The sequence below is a fragment of the Larimichthys crocea genome, chromosome I (genome assembly GCF_000972845.2).
Source record: "Larimichthys crocea isolate SSNF chromosome I, L_crocea_2.0, whole genome shotgun sequence".
NCBI lineage: Eukaryota > Metazoa > Chordata > Actinopteri > Sciaenidae > Larimichthys > Larimichthys crocea.
The window spans coordinates 9,849,184-9,874,696 of NC_040011.1; the positions used below are offsets into that span (position 1 = coordinate 9,849,184).

Sequence of the window (25,513 nt, forward strand, 5' to 3'; positions counted from 1 at the left end):
TGGCAGGTGGGCGTGGTCACAGGGGACTTGTTTCAGGCAGCCACATGTCATTCAGCCGCCTCAGGTCAGCTGATGGTCCATATTTAGATTAGGAAGAGGACCACACTGAGCTTGTTGTGTGTTGTTTGTTTGTGTATTGTTGTGAAAATTGTTTGTTTTTCAGATCAGATGATTCACAGTGGAAAATATTTTATTGTGAAACCTCACTTCCTGTATCTCAGTAACCGACAGTAACCTGCCGGAAGTCCAGCCACAGGTCACTTTACAAAATAAAACCAGGTGAGCGGTTGATAAATGAATGGTGTTCATACAGAAACGTGATGACGCCATAAACACGGCGTCAGTTAATTAGCTAATCATTAATCAATCAACATGATCTCAGCTGCAGGTCAGTTCACAGTGACCCTCTCAAACCTGTGTGTGACGTCACACATACGCTGTCCATTCTTTATGTTGTCAGTGACCAACCACAGCTCTGAACCCTCACAGACACTGTGTAATGTTCTGACAGAGTTACAGAAGAACGATTCCAGAACATTAGGTCGAACTAACTCCACTTTCATTACAGTAAATATATTAAATATAATTTATATACTTTGAAATAACTCAACGTGTGACTGATGATGCCGGAGTACTGTGACGTCAGTCAACGTTGAAACAACCACAAGAAAACGTTGATACAACAGATCAGCTGATGATCACAGTTCAGTGTCTGTCCAGCAGAGGTCAGTCCATCACCTGGCAACAGCTGACCTGCAGTCAGCTGATGCACACAAACAGGAAGTGAGAACAGGAGGTGTGTCAGAACAAAAACACACAGCCAACCAATACAGAACACTCAGAGAACCAATACAGAACACTCAGGGAACCAATACAGAACACTCAGGGAACCACTACAGAACACTCAGAGAACCAATCCAGAACACTCGGAGAACCACTACAGAACACTCAGGGAACCACTACAGAACACTCGGAGAACCAATACAGAACACTCAGAGAACCAATACAGAACCCTCAGGGAACCACTACAGAACACTTAAAGAACCAATACAGAACACTCAGAGAACCACTACAGAACACTCAGAGAACCAATACAGAACCCTCAGAGAACCACTACAGAACACTCAGAGAACCAATACAGAACGCTCAAAGAACCAATACAGAACACTCAGAGAACCAATACAGGACCCTCAGGGAACCACTACAGAACCCTTAGAGAACCAATACAGAACCCTGAGAGAACCAATACAGAACACTCAAAGAACCAATACAGAACCCTTAGAGAACCAATACAGAACCCTCAGGGAACCACTACAGAACACTCAGAGAACCACTACAGAACACTCAGAGAACCACTACAGAACACTCAGAGAACCAATACAGAACCCCGAGAGAACCAATACAGAACACTCAAAGAACCAATACAGGACCCTCAGAGAACCAATACAGAACACTCAAAGAACCAATACAGAACCCTTAGAGAACCAATACAGAACCCTGAGAGAACCAATAGAGAACACTCAAAGAACCAATACAGAACCCATAGAGAACCAATACAGAACACCCAAAGAACCAATACAGGACCCTCAGAGAACCAATACAGAACACTCAGAGAACCAATACAGAACCCTTAGAGAACCAATACAGAACACTCAAAGAACCAATACAGAACCCTTAGAGAACCAATACAGAACACTCAGAGAACCACTACAGAACACTCAGAGAACCACTACAGAACACTCAAGGAACCACTACAGAACACTCAGAGAACCAATACAGAACACTCAAAGAACCAATACAGGACCCTTGGAGAACCACTACAGAACCCTGAGAGAACCACTACAGAACACTGAGAGAACCACTACAGAACACTGAGAGAACCAATACAGAACCCTCAGAGAACCGCTACAGAACCATTCTCACTGCTGTAGCAGTCACAGTAGTGTTAGTAGTACTTGCAGTACTTGCAGTGTGTGTTGTTTGTTTGTGTATTGTTGTGAAAATTGTTTTTGTTTTTCAGATCAGATGATTCACAGTGGAAAATATTTTATTGTGAAACCTCACTTCCTGTATCTCAGTGACCGACAGTAACCTGCCGGAAGTCCAGCCACAGGTCACTTTACAAAATAAAACCAGGTGAGCGGTTGATGAATGAATGGTGTTCATACAGAAACGTGATGACGCCATAAACACGGCGTCAGTTAATTAGCTAATCATTAATCAATCAACATGATCTCAGCTGCAGGTCAGTTCAAACCAATGAAAACGTTGGACTAACCTTTAAATAACGGATCTCGCTTTGTGTTTACTGAGATTTAAAGCAGACTTTATTTTGAAGTGTCGGACCGGAAGCCGTGTGAGTGGCTCCTCCGGTGAGTTGTAGTCCCGCAGCTGCAGCTCGGTGCGGGATCAGATGCTGCTGAGAGGAGGTGGAGGAGGACCGGAGGAGCACCGACACCGACACCGGTGAGTTTATACTGTCCACCCGTTTAAACTCTGTTCAGCGCCATTTAAACGTTATTTAAACGTCTGTCAAAGGTTATTTAAACGTTATCTCACCTTTTTTGTCACGTTGAGCTCGTGTCCAGGTGTTTGAACCTGAGTCAGTCTCAGAAACTAACAAAGTTTTCAAAGTTTGTTTCTCATCTTCAAACAGAAAAATTAAGTTTGACTTTTAATTTTTGTTTGAAAATAAAAAGTTAGTTTTTTATTTTAAAATCTGAAGTTTGATTCAAGTTATTAAAACACACAAAGGGTTCTTCTAATGTTCTTCTAATGTTTGATTATGTTGTTCTAATGTTTGTTAATGCTGTGATAAGGTTTGGTCTGATGAGCTGCTTCAGATTTTACATGATTTAATTCAGTTTGATTCATGCATGCACACACACACACACACACACACACACACACACACACAGACAGGTAGATAGATAGAATCAGACTTTCGGGTTTTTGAGTCTCTGTGACGATCTGATTGATTCATCATCAGTTTGAGGACGTGTGTGTGTGTGTGTGTGTGTGTGTGTGTGTGTGTGTGTGTGTGTGTGTGTGTGTGAGTGTGTAGGGGTGTTAATGCCCCCCACACACACACACATTCACAGTGTTTCCTGTGATGAATGAACGATGAGCTCTCTGTCATCAAAGTGTGTAAATGTGTGTGTGTGTGTGAGGGGGCTCTGAATGCATCATTTGCATGTGTGAAATGCCCCCCCCCCCAATCAGCATCATTGATTGGCTGACAGAGAAACTTTGATCAGTTTATCTGAAGACAAGCAACACACACACATACAGTACATAGACAGATATACATACATGTATGTGTGTGTGTGTGTATGTACTGGACTGGAGGTCAGGTCATGTGACACAGCCCTCCATCACTCTCACTCAGTCTGGAGGGGTGTGTGTGTGTTCGTGTTGTCGTCTTAATATCGGCTCTGACCTTTGACCTTTGACTGCTGTGTGGATCTACCTGTCTGTGTTTAACAGAGAGAGAGCGACAGCTGACACTCAGAGAGAGAGACATGTCTGTCTCTACGCAGCTCGGCCTGCTGCTGTGGAAGAACTTCACCTACAGACGACGACAGACGGTCAGACACACACACACACACACACACACACACACACACACACAGATGAAGTCTTTGTTTTAGTTACCGGGTGATTTAATCATCAATCAATCAGCTGAATAAGCTGAATAAGTTTTGACTTCCTGATCTTCGAATCAGTAAAGTGAAACTTCATGTCTGTATGAAGGAGGTCAAAGGTCACAGAGCCACGGCATCCTGATAACAGCTGAGGCATCATGGGAAAAAAATCAGTGTGTGGATCGATGAGTCGTCATTTATTATGAATGACCAACAATAAAGACCTGAAGCCACTTCCTGTTTCATACACCAACACTTTATGAGGCTGACAGGACACAGACAGAGAGCGTGTTCTTAGTGTGTTCATAGTGTGTTTTTAGTGTGTTCATAGTGTGTTTTTAATGTGTTCATAGTGTGTTTTTAATGTGTTCATAGTGTGTTCTTAGTGTGTTTTTAGCGTGTTCATAGTGTGTTCATAGTGTGTTTTTAACGTGTTTATAGTGTGTTTTTTAAGGTGTTCATAGTGTGTTCATAGTGTGTTCTTAGTGTGTTCATAGTGTGTTCTTAGTGTGTTCATAGTGTGTTCATAGTGTGTTTTTAATGTGTTCTTGGTGTTTTTAGTGTGTTCATAGTGTGTTCATAGTGTGTTCTTAGTGTGTTCTTAGTGTGTTCTGTGTGTTCTGTGTGTTCTGTGTGTTCTTAGTGTGTTCTTAGTGTGTTCTTAGTGTGTTCATAGTGTGTTCATAGTGTGTTTTTAGTGTGTTTTTAGTGTGTTCTTAGTGTGTTCTTAGTGTGTTCATAGTGTGTTTTTAGTGTGTTCTTAGTATGTTCATAGTGCGTTCAAAGACCCTGTACTGGTTTTAATTATCTGCAGACCACCAAGGCCAAATAATGCTTTTATCCAAGAGTTTCCTGAGTTTGTTTCTGGTTTTATAGCTAAACATAAAATTCTGATTTTGGGTGATTTTAATATACACGTTTGCTGCCCATCACTGACTTTTATCACTGATTTTATGGACACCTTTGACTCCTTTAGCCTCACTCAGGCCGTACAAGAACCCACTCACACCAAAGGTCACACCCTAGATCTGGTCCTTCATCATGGTCTCAGCCCAGACAACCTCTCTACAAAGGATATCTGTGTGTCGGACCACAAAGCAGTTTTATTTCGTATAGTTTTATCACCCTCACTTCTTAGTCATGTTTTACCATTTTTGTTCAGAAGAGCTGGTCTCCCTTTTTAACCAAACCTGCCACACAGCCGTGGACTCGGCTGCCCCCTACAAAGTAAAAAAAACACTTCCATTCCACAACCATGGCTAAATGATGTCACCCATAAGTTGAAAAGAAACTGCCGAAGAAAGGAACGGCAATGGAAGAAAACAGGTTCAGTCGTATTTTATGAAAGCTGGAAAGATGCACCAAAGCAATATCAGACAGTAGTAAAAGACGCTAGAGCTCACTTTTATTCTAATTTAGTTTTAACAAATGTCATATGAAGTCATGAAGTCAGCTACTTGCAGCATTGATGCCCTCCCCACTAGATTCCTTAAAGAGGTTATAGACACAGTTGGACTCAGCATTTTCTTGATTATTAATAGTTCTTTATCTGAAGGCATCGTTCCTGCCTTTTTTAAACATACTGTTGTCCAGCCTCTTAACGAAACCTAACCTTGACCCCTCAGATTTGAATAATTTTAGACCTATTTCCAAACTTCCATTTTTATCAAAAATTTTAGAAAAGGTGGTTTCATCCAAGCTTTTAGATTTTATGTGTCACAACAACCTCTTTGAAGAATTCCAGTAAGGTTTTAGAGCTCAACATAGCACAGAAACTGCACTCCTCAAGGTGACCAGTGATATTGTTTTAACTGTTGATAGGGGTGAGAGTGCAATTCTAATACTTTTAGATCTGCTCCCAAAATCCGATCTAGAAAAAATAATCCATGCCTTAATTTTCTCAAAACTGAACTATTGCAATTCACTCCTCTCCGGCATCAATAAAGAATCTCTCTCACGCACCCAACTTGTACAGAATGCAGCAGCTAGGCTTCTAACCGGTTTTAACAGACGACATCACATCTCACAAATTTTAGCTTCACTCCACTGGCTTCCTGTGCATTTTAGGATTGATTTTAAAATTTTACTGATCGATTTTAAAGCCCACAAGGGTCTGGCTCCTAATTATATTGCAGACATGTTAACCCACTGTGAGCCAACTCGCAGCCTCAGATCCTCGGACAGGTCACTTCTGGTTGTTTCAGGATCGAGGTTAAAAACAGATCAGGGCCCCTCGACTCTGGAACGACCTGCCCGAGGAGCTAAGGCTCGCAGAATCAGTAAATTCTTTTAAATCACTTCTTAAAACTAATTTTTACAGATTGGCCCGCTTGTGATGTCGTCTATTTTTATCTGTTTTATTTTTTATTTATTTTTATTTTTACTTTTTATACACTATGCATGAATGTTCTGTTTAGTAATTGTACTTTTATAATTTCTTTTCTTTTCATTGTTTCTGTCAAACACTGCTGCTCTGTAAAGCACTTTGTAAACTCTGTTTTTTAAAGGTTCTTTATAAATAAAGTTATTATTATTATAATAATTATTATTATTAATTATAGTGTGTATAATATTATAATAGGTGTCTAGCGTGTTCATAGTAGTTCTTATATGTTGTGTGTTCATAGTACGTTTTAGTATGTTAGTGTGTTCATAGTACGTTCTTAGTATGTTGTTAGTGTGTTCAAAGTACGTTCTTAGTATGTTGTTAGCGTGTTCATAGTACGTTCTTAGTATGTTGTTAGCGTGTTCATAGTACGTTCTTAGTATGTTGTTAGCGTGTTCATAGTACGTTCTTAATATGTTGTTAGTGTGTTCATAGTACGTTCTTAGTATGTTGTTAGCGTGTTCATAGTACGTTCTAATATGTTGTTAGTGTGTTCATAGTACGTTCTTATATGTTGTTAGCGGTTCTAGTACGTTCTTAGTATGTTGTTAGTGTGTTCATAGTACGTTCTTAATATGTTGTTAGCGTGTTCATAGTACGTTCTTAATATGTTGTTAGCGTGTTCTATAGTACGTTCTTAGTATGTGTTAGCGTGTCATAGTACGTTCTTAGTATGTTGTTAGCGTGTGTCATAGTACGTTTTAATATGTTGTTAGCATGTTCATAGTACGTTCTTAGTATGTTGTTAGCGTGTTAATAGTACGTTCTTAATATGTTGTTAGCGTGTTCATAGTATGTTCTTAGTATGTTGTTAGCATGTTCATAGTACGTTCTTAGTATGTTGTTAGCGTGTTAATAGTACGTTCTTAATATGTTGTTAGCGTGTTCATAGTATGTTCTTAGTATGTTGTTAGCATGTTCATAGTACGTTCTTAGTATGTTGTTAGCGTGTATTGTTAGTATGTGTTCCTGTTGTTGACATGTCACTTCCTGTCCTCAGGTGCAGCTTCTGGTTGAAATCTCTGGCGCTCTTGATCTTCTTCACCTCATCGCTGTGCGACTGAACTACCCGCCCTATGAACAGCACGAGTGTGAGTCCAAAGAGCCTTCATCCTTTAATCAGGTTATTGATCATCGATCAGATGACAAAGGAGAATCCTCAGGTGTGGTCTAATATTCAGTTTGTCTCATGAAGGTTCCTCACTGAAGTGTTAACGTGTCCGTCTAATGAGAGCTGGTTGAATCCCTACTGTGAAGGGAAGGAGCTTCGAAGCTTCCTTCTTCTATCCTTCAGCAGAGGCATATAGACCATCCTTTAGGAAAGGAAAGAAGATGATGCCGTCCCACAGTTCCTTAAAATGAACGCAGCGTTCAGTCATTAAACATCAGTGTGTTTAAAATGACAGCTGCAGAGAGAGCGTGTGAACATAACATACGTGTTGACTGTGATGTCCTTCTCTGATCATTGTGTGGACATGAACATACGTGTTGACGTGATGTCACTCTGATCATTGTGTGGACATGAACATACGTGTTGCCGTGATGTCACTCTGATCATTGTGTGTGTTGTGTTGTTGCCTGTGTTCTCTGCGTTCACACACAGAGTCCAAACTGTTTGGAACTGTGCCATCCAGCGTCCTGCAGATCCTCATGAAGTTCCCGTTGCTGATTCCTCAGAGATCTTTGCCATAACTTGCTAATATGTTTGTGTGTGAGCGAGCATAGCAGCTAACAAACACTTCATCTGCTTCTGTGACAGCTGGACAATATTCATTATTACTGACACTCTGACTGATGATGACGTCACAGTTTGACATTTCCTGCAGCAAACAACACGGTCAGAGCGCGGGGAGGATCCAGGAAGGATCTCAGAGGAGCGTTTTGTAGTCCATCTTCACATCCACAAAAGTGGTCAGGAAAGGACTTAAGGAGCTAATTTCTTTGACTGTTCCCTTGCCTGGGAATATTTGCGGTTCTGGTTAACAGACGTGGATCTGGATGAGCGTTCAGGACGCCTCCTCCTATCAGCTGTCAGTGTGACTCGGAACATTACATTGATTCCTGATTATCAGTTATTGATGGGTAATGTGACAGGAAGTGTCGAGCTGGCAGGATTGCAAGTGATTCGACCGTTTATGGTTCTTATCTCGGCGCCGTAATCAGGTCTTTATTCGATCCGGTGAAGGTCAGTGTGCTGTGTTCAGGACCGATAAGAACACCACAGAGTTACACAACCACAGGCTGCAGCTCTAGAACCCGACCAGTAATTCATCGAAATGATCAATAATATTAGTGGGTTCTGGTCTGTTCTGGACAGTTCTGATCTGGACGGTTCTGATCTGGTCAGTTCTGGACAGTTCTGATCTGGTCAGTTCTGGACAGTTCTGATCTGGTTTGTTCGGGTCTGTTCTTGTCTGTTGTGGACCGCCCCAGCTGGGTCTCTCAGCAGCAGCAGGGTCTGGATTTTGAACCTTCAGGCGTCATGTTTTGTGGAGGATTAAAACCTGACGGACTGGAATCCTCGGGTCCTCCTCCTCTTTGTTTCTTTGTCTGACCTGTTAATTCTTCAGAGAGTCCGGGCTGAGCGAGCAGGACTGGGATCAGCGAGTCCAACTGTGAGACTACATTAACCCTGTGCTGGTTTCCTGTCTCCCTGTGGAAAGCAGAAGTTCTGGACCAGCAGTGGTTTCAGTTCTGCCCTGTCTGTTTGAGGAATGTTTGAGCTGTGATTCATTCAGCATGTGAGCTCAGACGTGTTGAAACCCGCCGGGCTGAAGCAGCGCCGACTAGCTCAGGTCATCATCATCGTCAGGGTCTCAGCACATTTACCTAACGTTACATCAGCGTTTACAGTCCAATCAGCCGATTATTGATCCTGAACATGGACAATCGTGAAGATTCAGAATGATCTATGAGGACCAGAACCAGAGTCTGGATCACAGAAGCCACAAGAAGGTCCTGTAAGGCCAGTCCAGGAGAGTGCAGTGGGGTCCAGGAGGGTTCAGGAGACCTGCAAGTTCTGGAAGTTTAGGGACAAAGTCAGTTTCTGAACGTTTTCTGTCAGTTATGGTCCAACTGTCTGCAGGTCGTCACCATGGAGACGCTTCATTCATTCATTGGTTCAGACAGACAGGAGGAGTCACAGTTAGTTTGTGTCATTTCTAAAGGTTCAAAAGGTTTTTCAAAGGTTTTCGTCACGTTAATTCATGATAGACGGAAATAATGTGCAGCTGAGTGTGCTTAGAAACATCTGGCAGATGTGTCCTCATCAATCATTGATAGATGATTAGAATAGTTTATCAATAGATTATCAATAATAAATGTTTCCTCGCTCGCTCGCTGCAGGTCGACTCGTCCTCGTTCGTCCTGAGCTCAGCTCATCGTTATCTTATCTCTGTGATTAGAAACAGACCTGTTGGCAGCTAAAGGTTCCTGATGGGTGGTGAAGGGGGGGTAAAGGTCACAGCACACATCTCCTCCACCCCTCCCCCTCCCTCACAGGTTATCTACCTGTCCAGGTGAACGTATGGACGCTGTGTTCCAACACGGCAGCAGATAAAGATGATCTTCTTCAGCACGTGCACATGAAAGACGAGAACCTTTATCTCCCACGAGCCTCGTCATGTTGATGCTTTTAGTAGAGTCTCACTTCCTGTCTTTACTTCCTGTCTGCAGGTCACTTTCCCAACAAGGCGATGCCTTCGGCGGGAACGCTGCCATGGCTTCAGGGGATCCTCTGCAATGCCAACAACCCGTGCTTCAGGAACCCGACGCCGGGCGAGTCTCCAGGCATTGTCGGCAACTTCAACGACTCCATGTGAGTCTCAAGCTTTTATTCTGAAAGGCCTCTTTATTGTTTACTGTCTAAGGTTTCCTCTTCCTGCCTCTTTTATTCTGAAAAACCTCTCCTCTTCCTCTTTCCTGGTCAGAATCTCTCGCCTCTTCTCGGACGCCAAGAAGATCCTCCTGTACAGTCAGAACGACAAGAACCTGGACGGCTTCAAGGAGCTCGCTCAGGCTCTGCGGGTGCTGCAGGACAGCCGCACAGGTAAGATTTTCAAAATAAAATGCCCTGTGCATGAAGAAAACAGTCAGGATTTTTAAAATAAAATGCCCTCTGCAGATTGTAGGTACATAAACCACAAAGTTGAGCAAATCTGAGCCTCCTGAAACGTTTCTGAAACGTTTCTGAAACGTTTCTGGTGGTAAACGGACATAAACAGGATGTGATGTCACAGAGTCGAGTCTGGTTTCAATGTTTAAAACATCAGACTCAGACGACTGATCTGATCAATAATCAATAACTGTATCATGAACAGTCTGAGAGAATCTTAAACCTAGTCCTCAGTCTCCAGTCCCCAGTCTGCAGTCTCCAGTCCTCGGTTTCCAGTCCTCAGTCCTCAGTCTGTAGTCTGTAGTCTGTAGTCTGTAGTCTCCAGTCTCCAGTCTTCAGTCCTCAGTCTCCAGTCCTCAGTCTGCAGTCTCCAGTCCTCAGTTTCCAGTCCTCAGTCCTCAGTCTGTAGTCTGTAGTCTGTAGTCTCCAGTCTCCAGTCTCCAGTCTCCAGTCTCCAGTCCTCAGTTTCCAGTTTCCAGTCCTCAGTCTGCAGTCTGCAGTTTCCAGTCTCCAGTCTTCAGGTTTTGGGCCGCCCCCCTTTACTTTGTGGATTTTCAGCCTTGCTGAACTTGAAGAATTTCTTTGTGTTCATTTGATCTCTGCGGGGGTGGACCTGATGGCTACCTGCTCCAACCTGCTGCCAGGTCTGGGGTTCTCAGGTGATTTTACCTGGTCAGAGTTCAGGAGAGGAGTCTGAAGAGACAGAGACAGAGACAGAACCAGAACCAGAACCAGAGACAGAGACAGAGAGCTGGACCTCAGCGGGTCACACTTGGCGGTGGAGATGACACACTGAGAGTCACTGAGTTCAGATATGTCGCTCTGCAGCTGAACAAACTCACAGACATAAGGAGGACTGGACCAGACCTGAACCAGGACCAGACCTGAACCAGGACCAGACCTGAACCAGGACCTAACCTTGTGGTTAATGATGCGTTGTTAATGAACTATGGCGTGTGTCTCTGTTGGACCTCTCAGAGGAAGCCGCTCCTCATTTGACCAATCACATCACTCAGAGCTGATGATGTCAGACAGCTCTGCATGTCCTCTGACCCGTCACTAACTGAAGTCTGGTTCTGGTCCGTGAGGGGCCCAGAACCAGACTGCAGGTTAAAGATGGTTTGTTTGATGACATCACAGCTGAGTAAACCTTTCCTGAGCGTTCTCTGAGTGTTTCCTCAACGTTCCCTGAGCGTTCTCTGAGGTCTCTTTGTCTCTGTGCTGTTGTCATGTTTAAACCTGTCTGTGGGGGGGCGGGGTCTGCGGGGGAAGACGGTCTTTGTCCAATAAAAAGAAACAACACCTGACGAGTCACAACATGGCCGCTCATTTACATACAGACACACCCACCAACACACAAATATGGGCACAACTTCCTCCTGAAGGGTCTGAGCCAGAAACACTGAGCCAGGGTCCAAGAGGAGGTGAGGAGGGGGTGAGGAGGAGGTGAAGAGGAGGTGGCGAGGTGAGGAGGAGGAGGTGAGGAGGAGGTGTCAGGGTTCTCACCTGTTTGTTTGTTTTCAGGTTTTAAGTTGAAGCACTTCCTGCGTGATGACGAGACTCTGACCAGCTTCCTGCGGATGAACGCATCATTTCCTGAGCACAGCGTGGAGCAGATCAGAGAGGCCGACGTTCACCTGGACAAGGTGAGAACTCGCTCTGCACATGCTCAGTATGAACACATTCTGCACATGCTCAATATGACCCTCCTCGCTCTCGTTCTCAGGTGCTCCTGAAGGGTTTCGGCGTCCACCTGAGGGACATGTGTCCCAGGAAGGGCGGCGAGCGTCCTCTGGAGGACTTTGTGACGATCTCGGACAAACAGGTGTCGATGCTGGTACAGGAAGTGATCTGTCAGGCACCGCCCATCTGGCTGAACCATGCTGAGGAGCACTTCCTGAACAACCTGGACTTCCTCAAACCCATCCAGGTAATGACACACCTGCTGACGGGGCTCGGGTCACACAGCAGGGCTGTGATTGGACCTGACACAGGAAGTGATTAAAACCATGTGACAGATGTTTAACTGATGGCAGCGAGGTCACATGATCGATGTCACTTCTTGAGCTTTCAGCTATGGGCAGAATCTGAGTAAGGTCAAACGTGATGAAGCCACACTGTAAAAAACAAACTGTTGATTTCATGTTCTGTAACCTCCGACAGTAAAACATGCAGTATATAAATATTACAGTGTTTTACTGTATAATTAACGGCCTCTAATATAAAATACACGTCATACTTCACGGCATGTTTTAGTCTTTTAGTTTTTCACCGCAGAATTTACAGACATTTTTTACAGTGCATGTTCGCAGTCGAGCACAAAGAAACTTTTCCACCTTTTCTTCATTGTCATCTTCGTTAATTAGACGTGAATCAACATGTGAGGGATGTGTTGGAGCAGAAACATTCCTGAAGAATCAAACAAACTTTGACCTTTCTAAATCAAAGCGGATTTTAACACGTCCCATTTTACCTTTTAAAAAGTTTCTGTGTGCTGTGTGGGACGGAGGGCGTTTCCACCTGGTTCAGGTGTGTATTCAGCTTGTTATGTGTGTGTGTGGGAGAAGGCGTGTCGCGGCCTGTCTTTGCTCTTTACAGTCTCAGTTTTCGTAGCCTGGAGACCAGTTTGGTGGATTTGAAAGCGAGCGACTCGTCAGCGAGGCCTCGACTCTTTTGTCTGCAGAAATCTACGAGCTGCCGAGCAGCCGACAGACTGAGTCTGAACGCAAAGTTTCCACGGCAGCCGAGAGAGAAACCTGTGAAATCCTTCAGACAGACGAGAGAGGAGAGGAAATACTGAGCTGAACTTTAAAATGTTCTCATCAATAAAGACAGAAAACAGGTTCTATGAGCTTCTGAATGTTTGTCTCACAGGTTTGATGACGCAGACATTAAAAAAGTAGTTCTGCTCTGAGATCAGCTCAGTTTAGAGAAACTCAAAATGAAAAAAAAAACATGAACTGTGTTAATAAAGTGTCTTATTATAACTCACTGAGCTGCAGACTAAAACGTCTTGTCTCTCAGAGGGACGTCACATCCGACCCCGAGGCCATCAGACAGGTTGCCAGGGCGACGAACAACCTCCTGGAAAATCTGGGTTCTCTGGCAGTCGAGGTAAGAAACACACCTGGTTACCCGACACCTCTGAAATGTCTTTAACTTTAAATCAGACAGACGTGTCCCCCAGTGGGCAGGGTTCAGTGGGTTTGCTTGGCAGTTCTCAGGGTCTATGAAGGACTCTGTGGGTCTCTGTGGGTCTTTGTGTCCACATAAAAGCTGTTTTCCTGCAGCACAGACAGATGAGCTCCCAGCTGAACAAAGACTCAAACGTCTCACAAAACAACAAACACTTGCTGTTCATCTGTGCCCTGCTCGCCGCCACACTGAGACACTGCAGGTGACAGCCATGTTGGAGGTCACAACACCGAGGGGACTCTTAAAGATCCACTCGTCAATATTAACATGAAATACATGAAGATTAACAGTGACAAGAACTCCGAACCAGCAATGACTGCTGCTCTACTGAACTGTTAGACTGGAGACACAGTGGAAGTAAACTGGGGACACAGTGGAAGTAAACTGGGGAAATACTGGAAGTAAACTGGGGACACAGTGGAAGTAAACTGGGGAAATACTGGAAGTAAACTGGGGACACAGTGGAAGTAAACTGGGGAAATACTGGAAGTAAACTGGGGACACAGTGGAAGTAAACTGGGGAAATACTGGAAGTAAACTGGGGACACAGTGGAAGTAAACTGGGGAAATACTGGAAGTAAACTGGGGACACAGTGGAAGTAAACTGGGGAAATACTGGAAGTAAACTGGGGAAATACTGGATGTAAACTGGGGACACAGTGGAAGTAAACTGGGGACACAGTGGAAGTAAACTGGGGAAATACTGGAAGTAAACTGGGGAAATACTGGATGTAAACTGGGGACACAGTGGAAGTAAACTGGGGACACAGTGGAAGTAAACTGGGGAAATACTGGAAGTAAACTGGGGAAATACTGGATGTAAACTGGGGACACAGTGGAAGTAAATTGGGGACACCGTGGAAGTAAACTGGGGAAATACTGGAAGTAAACTGGGGAAATACTGGATGTAAACTGGGGACACAGTGGAAGTAAATTGGGGACACAGTGGAAGTAAACTGGGGAAATACTGGAAGTAAACTGGGGAAATACTGGATGTAAACTGGGGACACAGTGGAAGTAAACTGGGGAAATACTGGATGTAAACTGGGGACACAGTGGAAGTAAATTGGGGACACCGTGGAAGTAAACTGGGGAAATACTGGAAGTAAACTGGGGAAATACTGGATGTAAACTGGGGAAATACTGGATGTAAACTGGGGACACAGTGGAAGTAAATTGGGGACACCATGGAAGTAAACTGGGGAAATACTGGAAGTAAACTGGGGACACATTCAGTCCTGTTTGTTTCACTTCTTCTTCTGTCTGATAATCAGAGTAAAGTTCAGTCAGATTGACCAAGTTTGTTGTTTTTCACCCCGAGGTTATCAAACACAAACACACACTCACACACACACACACACACACACACACTGTGGAAGTAAACTGGGGACACAGTGGGACACAGTGGAAGTAAACTGGGGACACATTTAGTCCTGTTTGTTTCACTTCTTCTTCTTCTTCTTCTGTCTGATAATCAGAGTAAAGTTCAGTCAGATTGACCAAGTTTGTTGTTTTTCACCCCGAGGTTATCAAACACAAGTACACACACACACACACACACACACACACACACACACACACACACACACACTCGTCCTGTTCCTGACTCAGCATCCACATAAACCAAACACAGCAGTCACATGTTTTCAATTTAACCGTGTGTGTGTGTGTGTGTGTGTGTGTGTGTGTTAATTTACAGAAAACAGTAAAAATCACAGATTGGTCCTTTAAATAGTTTCCTTCAGGTTCTGAGTTTTATTTTGAAAATCTTCACAAACACTAAAGTCTTAATGAGCTGCCGGCCTCGTTACAGCAGCACTAATTAACAGAAATGCATCAGATGAATCCGATTCATTTCTGCTGACGAGTCAGTGAAGTCGACCTGCAGTAACCTCCTCCTCCTGTCATCCTCCTTCTCCTCCTGCTGAAGTCGCTGCAGGAAACAACAACAATCCGTCCGAAGTTTCTCAACATGATTTTGAACTTTTGGTGTGCCGACTGATCAGGTTCACTCTCAGCACTTGGAGATACGAGGTTTCACAGTGACACTGAACATAGTTTTTATTAGGACGTTTAACTAATCAACACGTTTTTGATGCAGCATTCAGATTCATGATCCACCTGTCATGTAGTGTTGTTACACACAGTATCAGAAACACATTCTCCAGCTTTTATTGTGACCGTCCGTAGTGATGATGTGTTCAAGTGCTCTTCATAAGCTCGTACCTCCCAGAATCCTTTTCTCCAGTACGTTCAGTGAAGGGAAGAAGTTTGTCGTTCTATTTCTGACAAAGTTTGACATCAGCTGGATAAAAGTGATGAGCGCTGCTCATTAAGTCATTTCAAATGAGTCAACAGGAAGTCATGACAGACCACACTTCACTGTCAGCGATTGTTTATGAGAGCAGAGGTTACATTTGTTCTGAAGTTAAACTGAAGATAACTGAAGTGTAAACAGGCTGAAAGGTTTTAAAAAGGTTCTTCTGTTGTGTCTCTCTGAAAACACCTGAAGTGAAGCGGAATGATTCTTCATGTAAAGATTTTTGTTTTGAACTTTAGATTTTTAGTTTCACTATTTTGATTTTGTGAATTTATATTCTGATGTTTACGTCCTGACTTCACTGAATCTACACAAACTCAGTGATTCTGACCACATGTAGTTTCCAACAGGGAACAAACAAAACAAACAACCACCCAATGATCTCTTAACAACGGTCTAACAGCAGCTCAGTCGCCTGTTTGTGGTCCTGATATTAAAACAGTAAACAAACATGACCCGGTCTAACCAGAACCTTCTTGTGTCCTCCAGTTGGCTGGTATGAAGAGCTGGGTCGACCTGAGGAATGAGATTATCTTCCTGACACACAATGCCACGTCGTCGCCCAGCACCATGTACCAGGCGGTATCCAGGATCGTGTGTGGTCACCCTGAAGGTGGCGGCCTGCAGATCAAGTCCCTGAACTGGTATGAGGACAGCAACTATAAGGCTCTGTTTGGGAACCACAACAGCAGTGAGGACGAGCCCTCAGCACTCTACGACAACTCGTCCAGTGAGTCTTGTTTTCTCCATAGCAACAGCAGCTGAGGCTCATGGGTATTGTAGTGTTTACAGATATCCACCAAACAAAATTAACCAATCAGGAGTAACCCCTATCCCATGTGTGCTTTGTGTGTACGTTGTGTATGTGTTTCAGCGCCGTACTGTAACAGTCTGGTGAAGAACATGGACTCCAACCCGATGTCCCGGATGATATGGCAGGCCCTGAAGCCTCTGCTGATGGGCAAGATCCTGTACACCCCCCACACACCAGCCACGCAGAGGGTCATCCACGAGGTATGACGTAACTCATGACTTCACGTGGTCACTTCCTGCACGAGGAGTGGGCTACCTCACCTGTGTCTGTCTGTGGTGCGTTCAGGTGAACCGGACCTTCCAGGAGCTTGGTGTGTTCAGGGACCTCGGTGGAATGTGGGAAGAGATGAGACCCAAAGTTTGGAGCTTCATGGAGAACAGCGAACAGATGGACCTGATCAGGGTAAAGAGGCTCCGCCCACCATGTTGACCTGTTGTCTCTTCTTCTACTTCCTGTATTTTGTAGTTTTATCTTTTGTTTTTCTTGTCTGTGATCATGAACACAGACTCTGCTGAAGAACAACGTCACTGCAAGGTTCTTCCACGCTCAGCTGACCGACACCGATTGGACTGTGGCTGACATCTCCAACTTCCTGTCCAAGCAAGCAGAGGACCGCCGGCCGCCAGGCACCGCCCTCACCTGGAGAGACGTGTTCAACGAGACCGACCAGGCCATCATGAGCATCTCACGCTTCATGGAGGTCAGTGGAGCTAAAAAAAGCTCATGGACCAGGACCAGAACCATGGAGGTTCTGATCATAGCAGCCAGGTAAATCACATGACCTGACCCCTCCCTCTCTTTGTGTATGTCAGTGTGTGAATCTGGACAAACTGGAGCCGGTCTCCAGCGAGGAGCTCCTGGTCAACCAGTCCATTGTGCTGTTGGAGGACAGGAAGTTCTGGGCGGGCATCGTCTTCCCGGATGTCGTCCCAAACGCCACTGAGCTGCCACCAAAACTGAACTACAAGATTCGCATGGACATCGACAACGTGGAGCGGACCAATAAGATCAAAGACGCGTGAGGACACACACGTGTCGCTGCTAGTTAGCTTAGTTCAGCATAAAGCCTGTAGACAGTTTACGCAGTCCAAAGGTAACAAAGTGTCCTCCTCTTCAGGTACTGGGATCCAGGTCCTCGTGCCGACCCGTTTGAGGACATGCGGTACATCTGGGGCGGGTTCTCGTACCTGCAGGATGTCATCGAGCACGGTATCATCAGAGCCATGACGGGCACTAAGGAGAAGACGGGCGTGTACATCCAGCAGATGCCGTACCCATGCTACGTCGACGACATGTAAGAGCCTCCAGAACCTTCAGGACTGTCCTGTTCTGGTTTTGAGTTTATGGATTCGTCTCACCACTCAAGTGTTTATGTCCTTGTGTCCTTATGTCCTTGTGTCCTCCCTCCTCAGCTTCCTGCGGGTGATGAGCCGCTCCATGCCGCTCTTCATGACTCTGGCATGGATGTACTCGGTGGCGATCATCCTGAAGAGCGTAGTGTACGAGAAGGAGGCGAGGCTGAAGGAGACCATGAGAATCATGGGACTGAACAATGGCATCCTGTGGTTCAGCTGGTTCATCAGCAGCCTGATCCCCCTGCTGATCAGTGCCGGACTACTGGTGCTGCTGCTCAAGGTGACGAGACCTCACGAGTCCACATTTAACGACACGAGTCCACAGATCAGTAGATAGTTGAATGTCTTCACATGAATGTTTGTACTTTGTGTTATTAATGTTCTGCTTCTGGTCTCACTGTGTCCGGTACAGAATGGAAACCTGCTGCCGTACAGCGACCCTGGAGTGGTCTTCCTCTTCCTTGGGTCGTTCGCTGTGGTGACCATCATGCAGTGTTTCCTGCTCAGCACAGCGTTTGCCCGTGCTAACTTGGCAGCCGCCTGTGGAGGAATCATCTACTTCACCCTCTACCTGCCCTACGTGCTGTGTGTTGCCTGGCAGGACTACATTGGCTTCGGAGCCAAAGTGTTCGCTGTAAGACTGCCAGCCATCTTTGAGTTCTTTGTAACAATGCTGTGTGGTGATTGGACGGACTGAGTCACATTTTCTCTTCCCCCGCAGAGCCTACTGTCTCCGGTGGCATTCGGGTTCGGCTGTGAATACTTCGCCCTGTTTGAGGAGCAGGGCGTCGGGATCCAGTGGATGAACCTGGTGTCGAGTCCTCTGGAGGAGGACGACTTCAGCCTCCGCACCGCCATCACAATGATGTACCTGGACTCCATCCTGTACGCGGTCCTCACCTGGTACATCGAGGCTGTGTTTCCAGGTGAGCACACATGCTTTGATTCACGGACAAGACACACTGAAGAACCTGAAAGAAATCGATGCGTCCGCGATGAAGATTACATCGACTCTTCAGCCTAACTTAACGTTCAAGCAGAATAAGAGGATTAAGTATCTTTAGGTAATGATGTGTTTCCTGATGCTCTCAGGTCAGTACGGGATCCCTCGGCCCTGGTTTTTCCCCTTCACCAAGTCCTACTGGTTTGGAGAGAAAGACGGACAATCCAAAGTCCCTCTGAACCGGAAAGGAAACGCAGAAGGTGAGATCGCCATCAGTCACCCCACAGCGATGTTAGAGAGATCCATCATATCACACATACCATATCTGTTATATCTGTGAGACTTTTAATGTGAAAAAGACTTCCTGTGTGTGTCCAGCTGTGTGTATCGAGGAAGAGCCGGCTCACCTGGAGCCCGGTGTCTACATTGAAAACCTTGTGAAGGTTTATCGTCATGGAAAGAAGCTGGCGGTGGACGGACTGACACTTGGCTTCTATGAGGGACAGATCACCTCCTTCCTGGGACACAACGGGGCCGGAAAAACCACTACTATGTGAGTCCAGAAGCAGATCAGCCAGTCCAGATACAGACACAGGTCCATATCAATGAGTCCAGATACTGATACAGACACAGGTCCAGGTCTAGGCAAAAGTACAGGTACAGGGACTGTAGGGATGCTGTAGGGTATGGTATGTGTATGTTACGTGTACCTTACAGGGATGCTACAAGGACGCTAAGACCTAGTTAGAGGTTAGTAAACAGGTGCATATATAGTCACAGATCCAGATCTGCTCTTAATCATCTTTGTTGAACGCCCTGCAGGTCCATCCTTACCGGCCTCTTCCCTCCGACCTCGGGAACTGCCTACATCCTGGGCAGAGACATCCGGACCGAGCTTAGCGCCATCAGACAGAGTCTGGGAGTCTGTCCACAACACAACGTTCTCTTCAGCATGTGAGTCCTCCATCATGGCCTTCAGTCGTTGTTTCTGTTGTACGTCCAGTTATCATGTGACCCTGTTGATGTGTTGTGCCGCCCCCCGCAGGCTAACGGTGGAAGAGCACATCTGGTTCTACGGCCGACTCAAAGGCCTGTCGGAGCAGCAGGTGAAAGGTGAGATTGAGCACATCCTTCAGGACACTGGGCTGCCGCACAAACGCACCTCCAGGACCAGCGCACTGTCCGGTGGCATGCAGAGGAAACTGTCTGTAGCTCTGGCCTTCGTCGGGGGGTCGAAAGTTGTGATCCTGGATGAGCCCACAGCCGGTGTCGACCCCTATGCCCGCAGAGGGATCTGGGATCTGCTGCTAAAGTACCGACAGGGTGAGGAGTCCTGACCGGTTCAGTTTGGTTATTTCTACCCTCCACTTGGACTTTAATTCACTTCCTGTCTCCTGTCAGGCCGGACCATCATCCTGTCCACGCACCACATGGATGAGGCTGACATCCTGGGCGACCGGATCGCCATCATCTCCCACGGGAAGCTGTGCTGCGTGGGCTCGTCCCTGTACCTGAAAAACCAGCTGGGGACGGGCTATTACCTGACCTTGGTGAAGAAAGACCCAGAGCCGTCACTGAGCTCCTGCAGGAACTCGTCCAGCACCGTGTCCTTCACCAAGAAGGTCTGAACCCGGACCACCACAGTGTGTCTGATACTGGTCTATCTCCAGTATTGATCCATCTCTCATGGTGGTCAGTCAGGACTCTGACCGTCTGTTCTGGTCTTTCAGGAGGGGGAATGCACCTCGGTTAGCAGCAGTGATGCCGGACTCGGCAGCGAACATGAAAGTGAGGCCGCTACAATCGGTGAGCTCTTTGTTCCTGCAGAGCGTTTGATTCGTTCAACTTCAGGTGGATCTCATTGTGTCTCGTGTCTCCGTCCTCAGAGAATGGCCCTGCGGCGTCCATCTGTGACGTTCCCTTTGTCCCCCCTGATGTGTCATTGGTCTCGAGTCTGATCCTGTGTCACGTCCCCGCCGCCCGCCTGGTGGAGGACCTCGGACACGAGCTGACCTATGTGCTGCCGTATAGTGCTGCCAAGGACGGAGCCTTTGTGGAGCTCTTCAAAGACCTGGACCTGAAGCTGCCCGACCTCGGCATCTCAAGCTACGGTGTGTCGGACACGACGCTGGAGGAGGTGAGCCGGGTTTACATCAGCCCAGTCCTCCATCAGCGAGAACATGTCGTCTAACATGTTACAACTTTTTGTCATTTCTGTAGATTTTCCTGAAGGTAGCCGAAGATAACGGAGTCGATACTGAAGTGCCCTCAGGTGCGTGACTTCTGACCTCTGACTATGACCTTTGACCTCTAACACATGTTTAAAGGTTTAATAATACTTCATGTTGCGTGTTCAGATGGTACACTTCCTGTGCGGAGGCGGAGGAGGACTCACGCCTTCGGTGGAGGAGACCATCAGAGCTGCCTGAAACCGCTAACGGAGGACGACAACGATGACTGCAACGAGTCAGATGGAGACGCAGGTAAACCACACGCCACCACCAAGTATAGACCCATGTCTGATCATGTGACCTGTGTCTGATCATGTGACCTGATCATGTGACCCTCAGAGACAGATTGGCAGAACTGCTCCGATGGCAAAGGTTCGTCTCAGGTGAGCGGGTGGAGTCTGAAGCGGCAGCAGTTCGTGGCTCTGTTGTGGAAACGCTTCCTGTATGCTCGGCGCTCCAGGAAGGGATTCTTTGCTCAGGTATGCCCCCACCTCAATGTCTCTGTATTGATATATTAATATTATGTTTCTAATGCGTTGAATAAACATTTGTTCTGAATGTGGTCATCTTCAGATCATCCTTCCTGCCGTCTTCGTCTGCATCGCTCTTGTCTTTAGTCTCATCGTCCCCCCGTTTGGAAAATACCCAAGTCTGGAGCTGCAGCCCTGGATGTACGAAGACCAGGTCACCTTCATCAGGTATACCTGTCTCCACCTGTCCACACTGTCCACACCTGTCTCCACCTGAATTAACTTTATTATCAGTACAAGCACATTGACCTGGGTTGAACATTTGTGTGTTTTCTGTGTGTTTGTTGAATGTTGTTTGTGTTAGTGACGACGCTCCGTCAGACGCCAACATGCAGAAGTTACTGAGTGCTCTGATGGATGCTCCGGGCTTTGGGACTCGCTGCATGGACGGACATCCGATCCCGTAAGAACAAAAAACATTCAACAGAAGTTCAGATTAGATCAGATCAGGCTGGATTAGTTATGTTGAGAGCTGAGCATTGATCAGATTTAATCCCGTCCCCCTCAGGGAGGTGCCCTGTACGATGGGTGATGAGGACTGGCTGACCCTGGACATCCCTGAAAGCGTCCAGCAGCTCTTTAGCTCCTCCAACTGGACCATGGAGAACCCGTCTCCGGCCTGTTTCTGCAGCTGTGACGGGAAGAAGAAGATGCTGCCGGACTGTCCCGCCGGAGCTGGAGGACTGCCTCCACCAGAGGTCAGACCTGATGATACCTGAACTTGGACCCAGCCCAGCTCTGAACCCTCATTAGTTTGTTCTGAAAACCGACATGTTTCCAATGTCTCCTGTTTGTGTTCAGATGAAGATGAGCGCCACTGACACTCTGCAGAACCTGACAGGAAGAAACATCTCAGACTACCTGGTGAAAACCTACGCCCAGATCATCGGCAAGAGGTGACGTACACACATCACAGTACAAATACTGCAGTAATACACAGCAATATAGATATACTGCAGAAATACTATCTAACTAACTATAATAACAGTTTTTGATGTGTTTCAGTCTGAAGAACAAAGTCTGGGTGAATGAGTTCAGGTCAGTAATTCTTCTTTTCTGCTTTTATTTTTTAAAATATCAAACTTCCAAATATTCAGTTTCTCATTTTAGTTTTTTTATGCAGGTACGGAGGCTTCTCATTGGGTGCCAGGAGCACTCAGGTCCTCCCACCAGCCAATGAGATTGACGACGCCATCGAACGAGTCAGAAAGATCTTTGAGCTGCAGAAGGTCAGTCATGTGATTATTCAACAGCTAATCAGATGACAAGTCTGAGCTAATGAATGGACTGGACTACCAAAATAAGATGTTTATTTAACGACTGTTAACTGTGTTGACTTGTCCTGACGTATTGTCTGTTTTAGGGAGCGGCTGCAGATCGATTCCTTGACAGTCTGTCTGGTTTCATCAACGGTTTGGACACAAAGAACAACGTCAAGGTGAGTCTTTAGCTGTGGATAGACAGCAAGTAGATGCTGTACTTTCAGAATAAATTAACATGAACATTAAAGTCAATCTGACTTGTCAGTGACAACATGTATGAGATACATACCTGATGAATAAATGAATATTGATGAGGTGCGTACCTGTCCTCAGATCTGGTTCAACAATAAAGGCTGGCACAGTATTGGAGCGTTCATTAACGTCATGAATAACGGCATCCTGAGAGCGAATCTGCCTGAAGGACGAGACCCCAACAAGTACGGGATCAGCGCCTTCAACCACCCCCTGAACCTGACCAAGGAGCAGCTGTCCCAGGTCGCCCTGTGAGTACACCTGACCGGAAGTACATCTGACCGGAAGTACACCTGACAGGAAGTACACCTGACAGGAAGTACATTTGTCGCCTGACAGGAAACACATTCTTCAGTACATCGGGTGTCTGACCCATCTTCCTCTGTCTCCAGGGTAACGACTTCTGTGGATGTCCTGGTGTCCATCTGTGTGATATTCGCCATGTCCTTCGTCCCAGCGAGCTTCGTGGTCTTCCTGATCCAGGAGCGAGTCAGTAAGGCCAAACACATGCAGTTCATCAGCGGAGTGCAGCCGCTGCTCTACTGGGTCGCCAACTTCATCTGGGACATGGTGAGACACAAACGCACCTTCAGTCTGTCACACTGTGTGTGTGTGTGTGTGTGTGTGTGTGTGTGTGTGTGTGTCCTTGTTGATTTTGTTTTTGTGTCTCTGCAGTGTAACTACATTGTTCCGGCGACGCTCGTCATCGTCATCTTTATATGTTTCCAACAAAAAGCCTACGTGTCATCGACCAACCTGCCGGTGCTCGCCCTGCTGCTGCTGCTCTACGGGTCAGATACACTACTGCACTGTGCAATACTGTACGACACTGTACGACACTGTACGACACTGTACTGGAGTTGCGCAGTGCCAAATTGTAACGGTTCCTTCTATGCTAGAAATTCTACACGACGGTATTACCGTGGATTACTATACTACCGGTGCCAGTTTCTGCTACATAGCGGCCGTCTCTGCTCTCCTCCAGGCTTCTCACTGCATGTTCCCTTGTAAACAAACTAATATGGCAACTACTGCAACCGAACTACACAGCTGCTGAATGATTGGCTGTTGGCCTGTTACCGGTGACGTCCGGGGATATGATAGGTTGTTTCTGCACACTGGGTCCGGCCATCTGTTAGCTGATTGGCTGTTTGTGTGTTTCTGCCGGCAAGAACGAACTCCGCGAAGACAACTCCGCTAAGATAGAAACTCGCTTCAAAACAAACAACAAGCTAAAGTTTTGTCTCGCCCAGACGCGGGCACAGCTTACAGTCACAAACACGAGACAACACACTCACCGTGGCAGAAGCACCCGGCCCGAGCAGCGAGTCTGCCGCGGCGTCGTCATCAGTGGCAACAACTAATTTTGCTCAAAAAACCAAACTGTACAAAATACATTGCAGTTCATAAAAATAATAATAATAAAAAAAAGCTGCAGTATCGCGATAATGCCCGGAACCGTGATACTTTGTCTGGTATAGTATCGTGGTTACTCATTTTGGTATTGTGACAACTCTACACTGTACTGCACTCTATGACACTGTACACCACTGTGCAACACTGTACTGCACTGTACGACACTGTACTGCACTGTACGACACTGTACTGCAGTGTGCAACACTGTACTGCACTGTACGACACTGTGCAACACTGTACTGCACTGTACGACACTGTACTGCAGTGTGCAACACTGTACTGCACTGTACGACACTGTACGACACTGTGCAACACTGTACTGCACTGTACGACACTGTGCAACACTGTACTGCACTGTACGACACTGTACTGCAGTGTGCAACACTGTACTGCACTGTACGACACTGTACGACACTGTGCAACACTGTACTGCACTGTACGACACTGTGCAACACTGTACTGCACTGTGCAACACTGTACTGCAGTGTGCAACACTGTACTGCACTGTACGACACTGTACGACACTGTGCAACACTGTACTGCACTGTACGACACTGTGCAACACTGTACTGCTCTGTACAACACTGTACTGCACTGTACAACACTGTGCAACACTGTACTGCACTGTACGACCGTAGCGAGGTCATGTCGCTATGCATTGTACAATATTAGAAAAATCAGACCGTACCTGACCCAATATGCCGCTCAGCTCCTGATTCAGGCTACAGTCAGCTCCCGCCTCGATTACTGCAACTCGCTCCTGGCTGGCCTACCTGCTCGCGCGATCAAACCTTTGCAAATGGTCCAGAATGCCGCAGCACGACTGGTTTTCAATCAACCCAAAAGGTCACGTCACCCCACTCTTCAGCGACCTGCACTGGCTGCCTGTAGCTGCCAGAACTAAACACAAAGCTCTGACGCTAGCCTACAAAACCATCTCAGGATCTGCCCCTGCCTATCTCAGCGTCTTACTAAAGGCTCACGTCCCGACCAGGGCGCTACGCTCCGCTCATACAAACCGTCTAGTTGTACCCTCGCCTCTCGCAAAGCG

At 46.3% G+C, this 25,513-nt stretch overlaps 1 protein-coding gene across 2 annotated transcripts in view; it reads left to right on the forward strand.

Moving 5' to 3' along the window:
• The first annotated feature begins 2,334 nt into the window (after window positions 1–2,334).
• Window positions 2,335–25,513, forward strand: part of LOC104936080 (ATP-binding cassette sub-family A member 1) — a 28,585-nt gene continuing 5,406 nt past the window's right edge. The window contains exons 1-37 of one of the 2 annotated variants that reach the window (XM_019265174.2): window positions 2,335–2,466; window positions 3,487–3,587; window positions 7,031–7,121; window positions 9,706–9,847; window positions 9,960–10,078; window positions 11,669–11,790; window positions 11,871–12,074; window positions 13,169–13,258; window positions 16,149–16,389; window positions 16,534–16,673; window positions 16,759–16,875; window positions 16,979–17,173; window positions 17,286–17,491; window positions 17,591–17,767; window positions 17,886–18,108; window positions 18,241–18,462; window positions 18,550–18,754; window positions 18,921–19,031; window positions 19,150–19,324; window positions 19,594–19,725; window positions 19,817–20,094; window positions 20,173–20,393; window positions 20,502–20,577; window positions 20,658–20,908; window positions 20,992–21,043; window positions 21,129–21,254; window positions 21,342–21,481; window positions 21,576–21,700; window positions 21,837–21,935; window positions 22,041–22,230; window positions 22,334–22,428; window positions 22,538–22,570; window positions 22,656–22,761; window positions 22,896–22,970; window positions 23,128–23,297; window positions 23,439–23,616; window positions 23,722–23,837. In XM_019265174.2, coding sequence (XP_019120719.2) covers window positions 3,522–3,587; window positions 7,031–7,121; window positions 9,706–9,847; window positions 9,960–10,078; window positions 11,669–11,790; window positions 11,871–12,074; window positions 13,169–13,258; window positions 16,149–16,389; window positions 16,534–16,673; window positions 16,759–16,875; window positions 16,979–17,173; window positions 17,286–17,491; window positions 17,591–17,767; window positions 17,886–18,108; window positions 18,241–18,462; window positions 18,550–18,754; window positions 18,921–19,031; window positions 19,150–19,324; window positions 19,594–19,725; window positions 19,817–20,094; window positions 20,173–20,393; window positions 20,502–20,577; window positions 20,658–20,908; window positions 20,992–21,043; window positions 21,129–21,254; window positions 21,342–21,481; window positions 21,576–21,700; window positions 21,837–21,935; window positions 22,041–22,230; window positions 22,334–22,428; window positions 22,538–22,570; window positions 22,656–22,761; window positions 22,896–22,970; window positions 23,128–23,297; window positions 23,439–23,616; window positions 23,722–23,837 — 5,309 coding nt within the window. In that variant the 5' untranslated portion in view covers window positions 2,335–2,466; window positions 3,487–3,521. Of the gene's footprint in view, window positions 2,467–3,486; window positions 3,588–7,030; window positions 7,122–9,705; window positions 9,848–9,959; window positions 10,079–11,668; window positions 11,791–11,870; window positions 12,075–13,168; window positions 13,259–16,148; window positions 16,390–16,533; window positions 16,674–16,758; window positions 16,876–16,978; window positions 17,174–17,285; window positions 17,492–17,590; window positions 17,768–17,885; window positions 18,109–18,240; window positions 18,463–18,549; window positions 18,755–18,920; window positions 19,032–19,149; window positions 19,325–19,593; window positions 19,726–19,816; window positions 20,095–20,172; window positions 20,394–20,501; window positions 20,578–20,657; window positions 20,909–20,991; window positions 21,044–21,128; window positions 21,255–21,341; window positions 21,482–21,575; window positions 21,701–21,836; window positions 21,936–22,040; window positions 22,231–22,333; window positions 22,429–22,537; window positions 22,571–22,655; window positions 22,762–22,895; window positions 22,971–23,127; window positions 23,298–23,438; window positions 23,617–23,721; window positions 23,838–25,513 lie in introns of those variants that run through there. The other variant, XM_027281365.1, reaches the window with a different exon arrangement.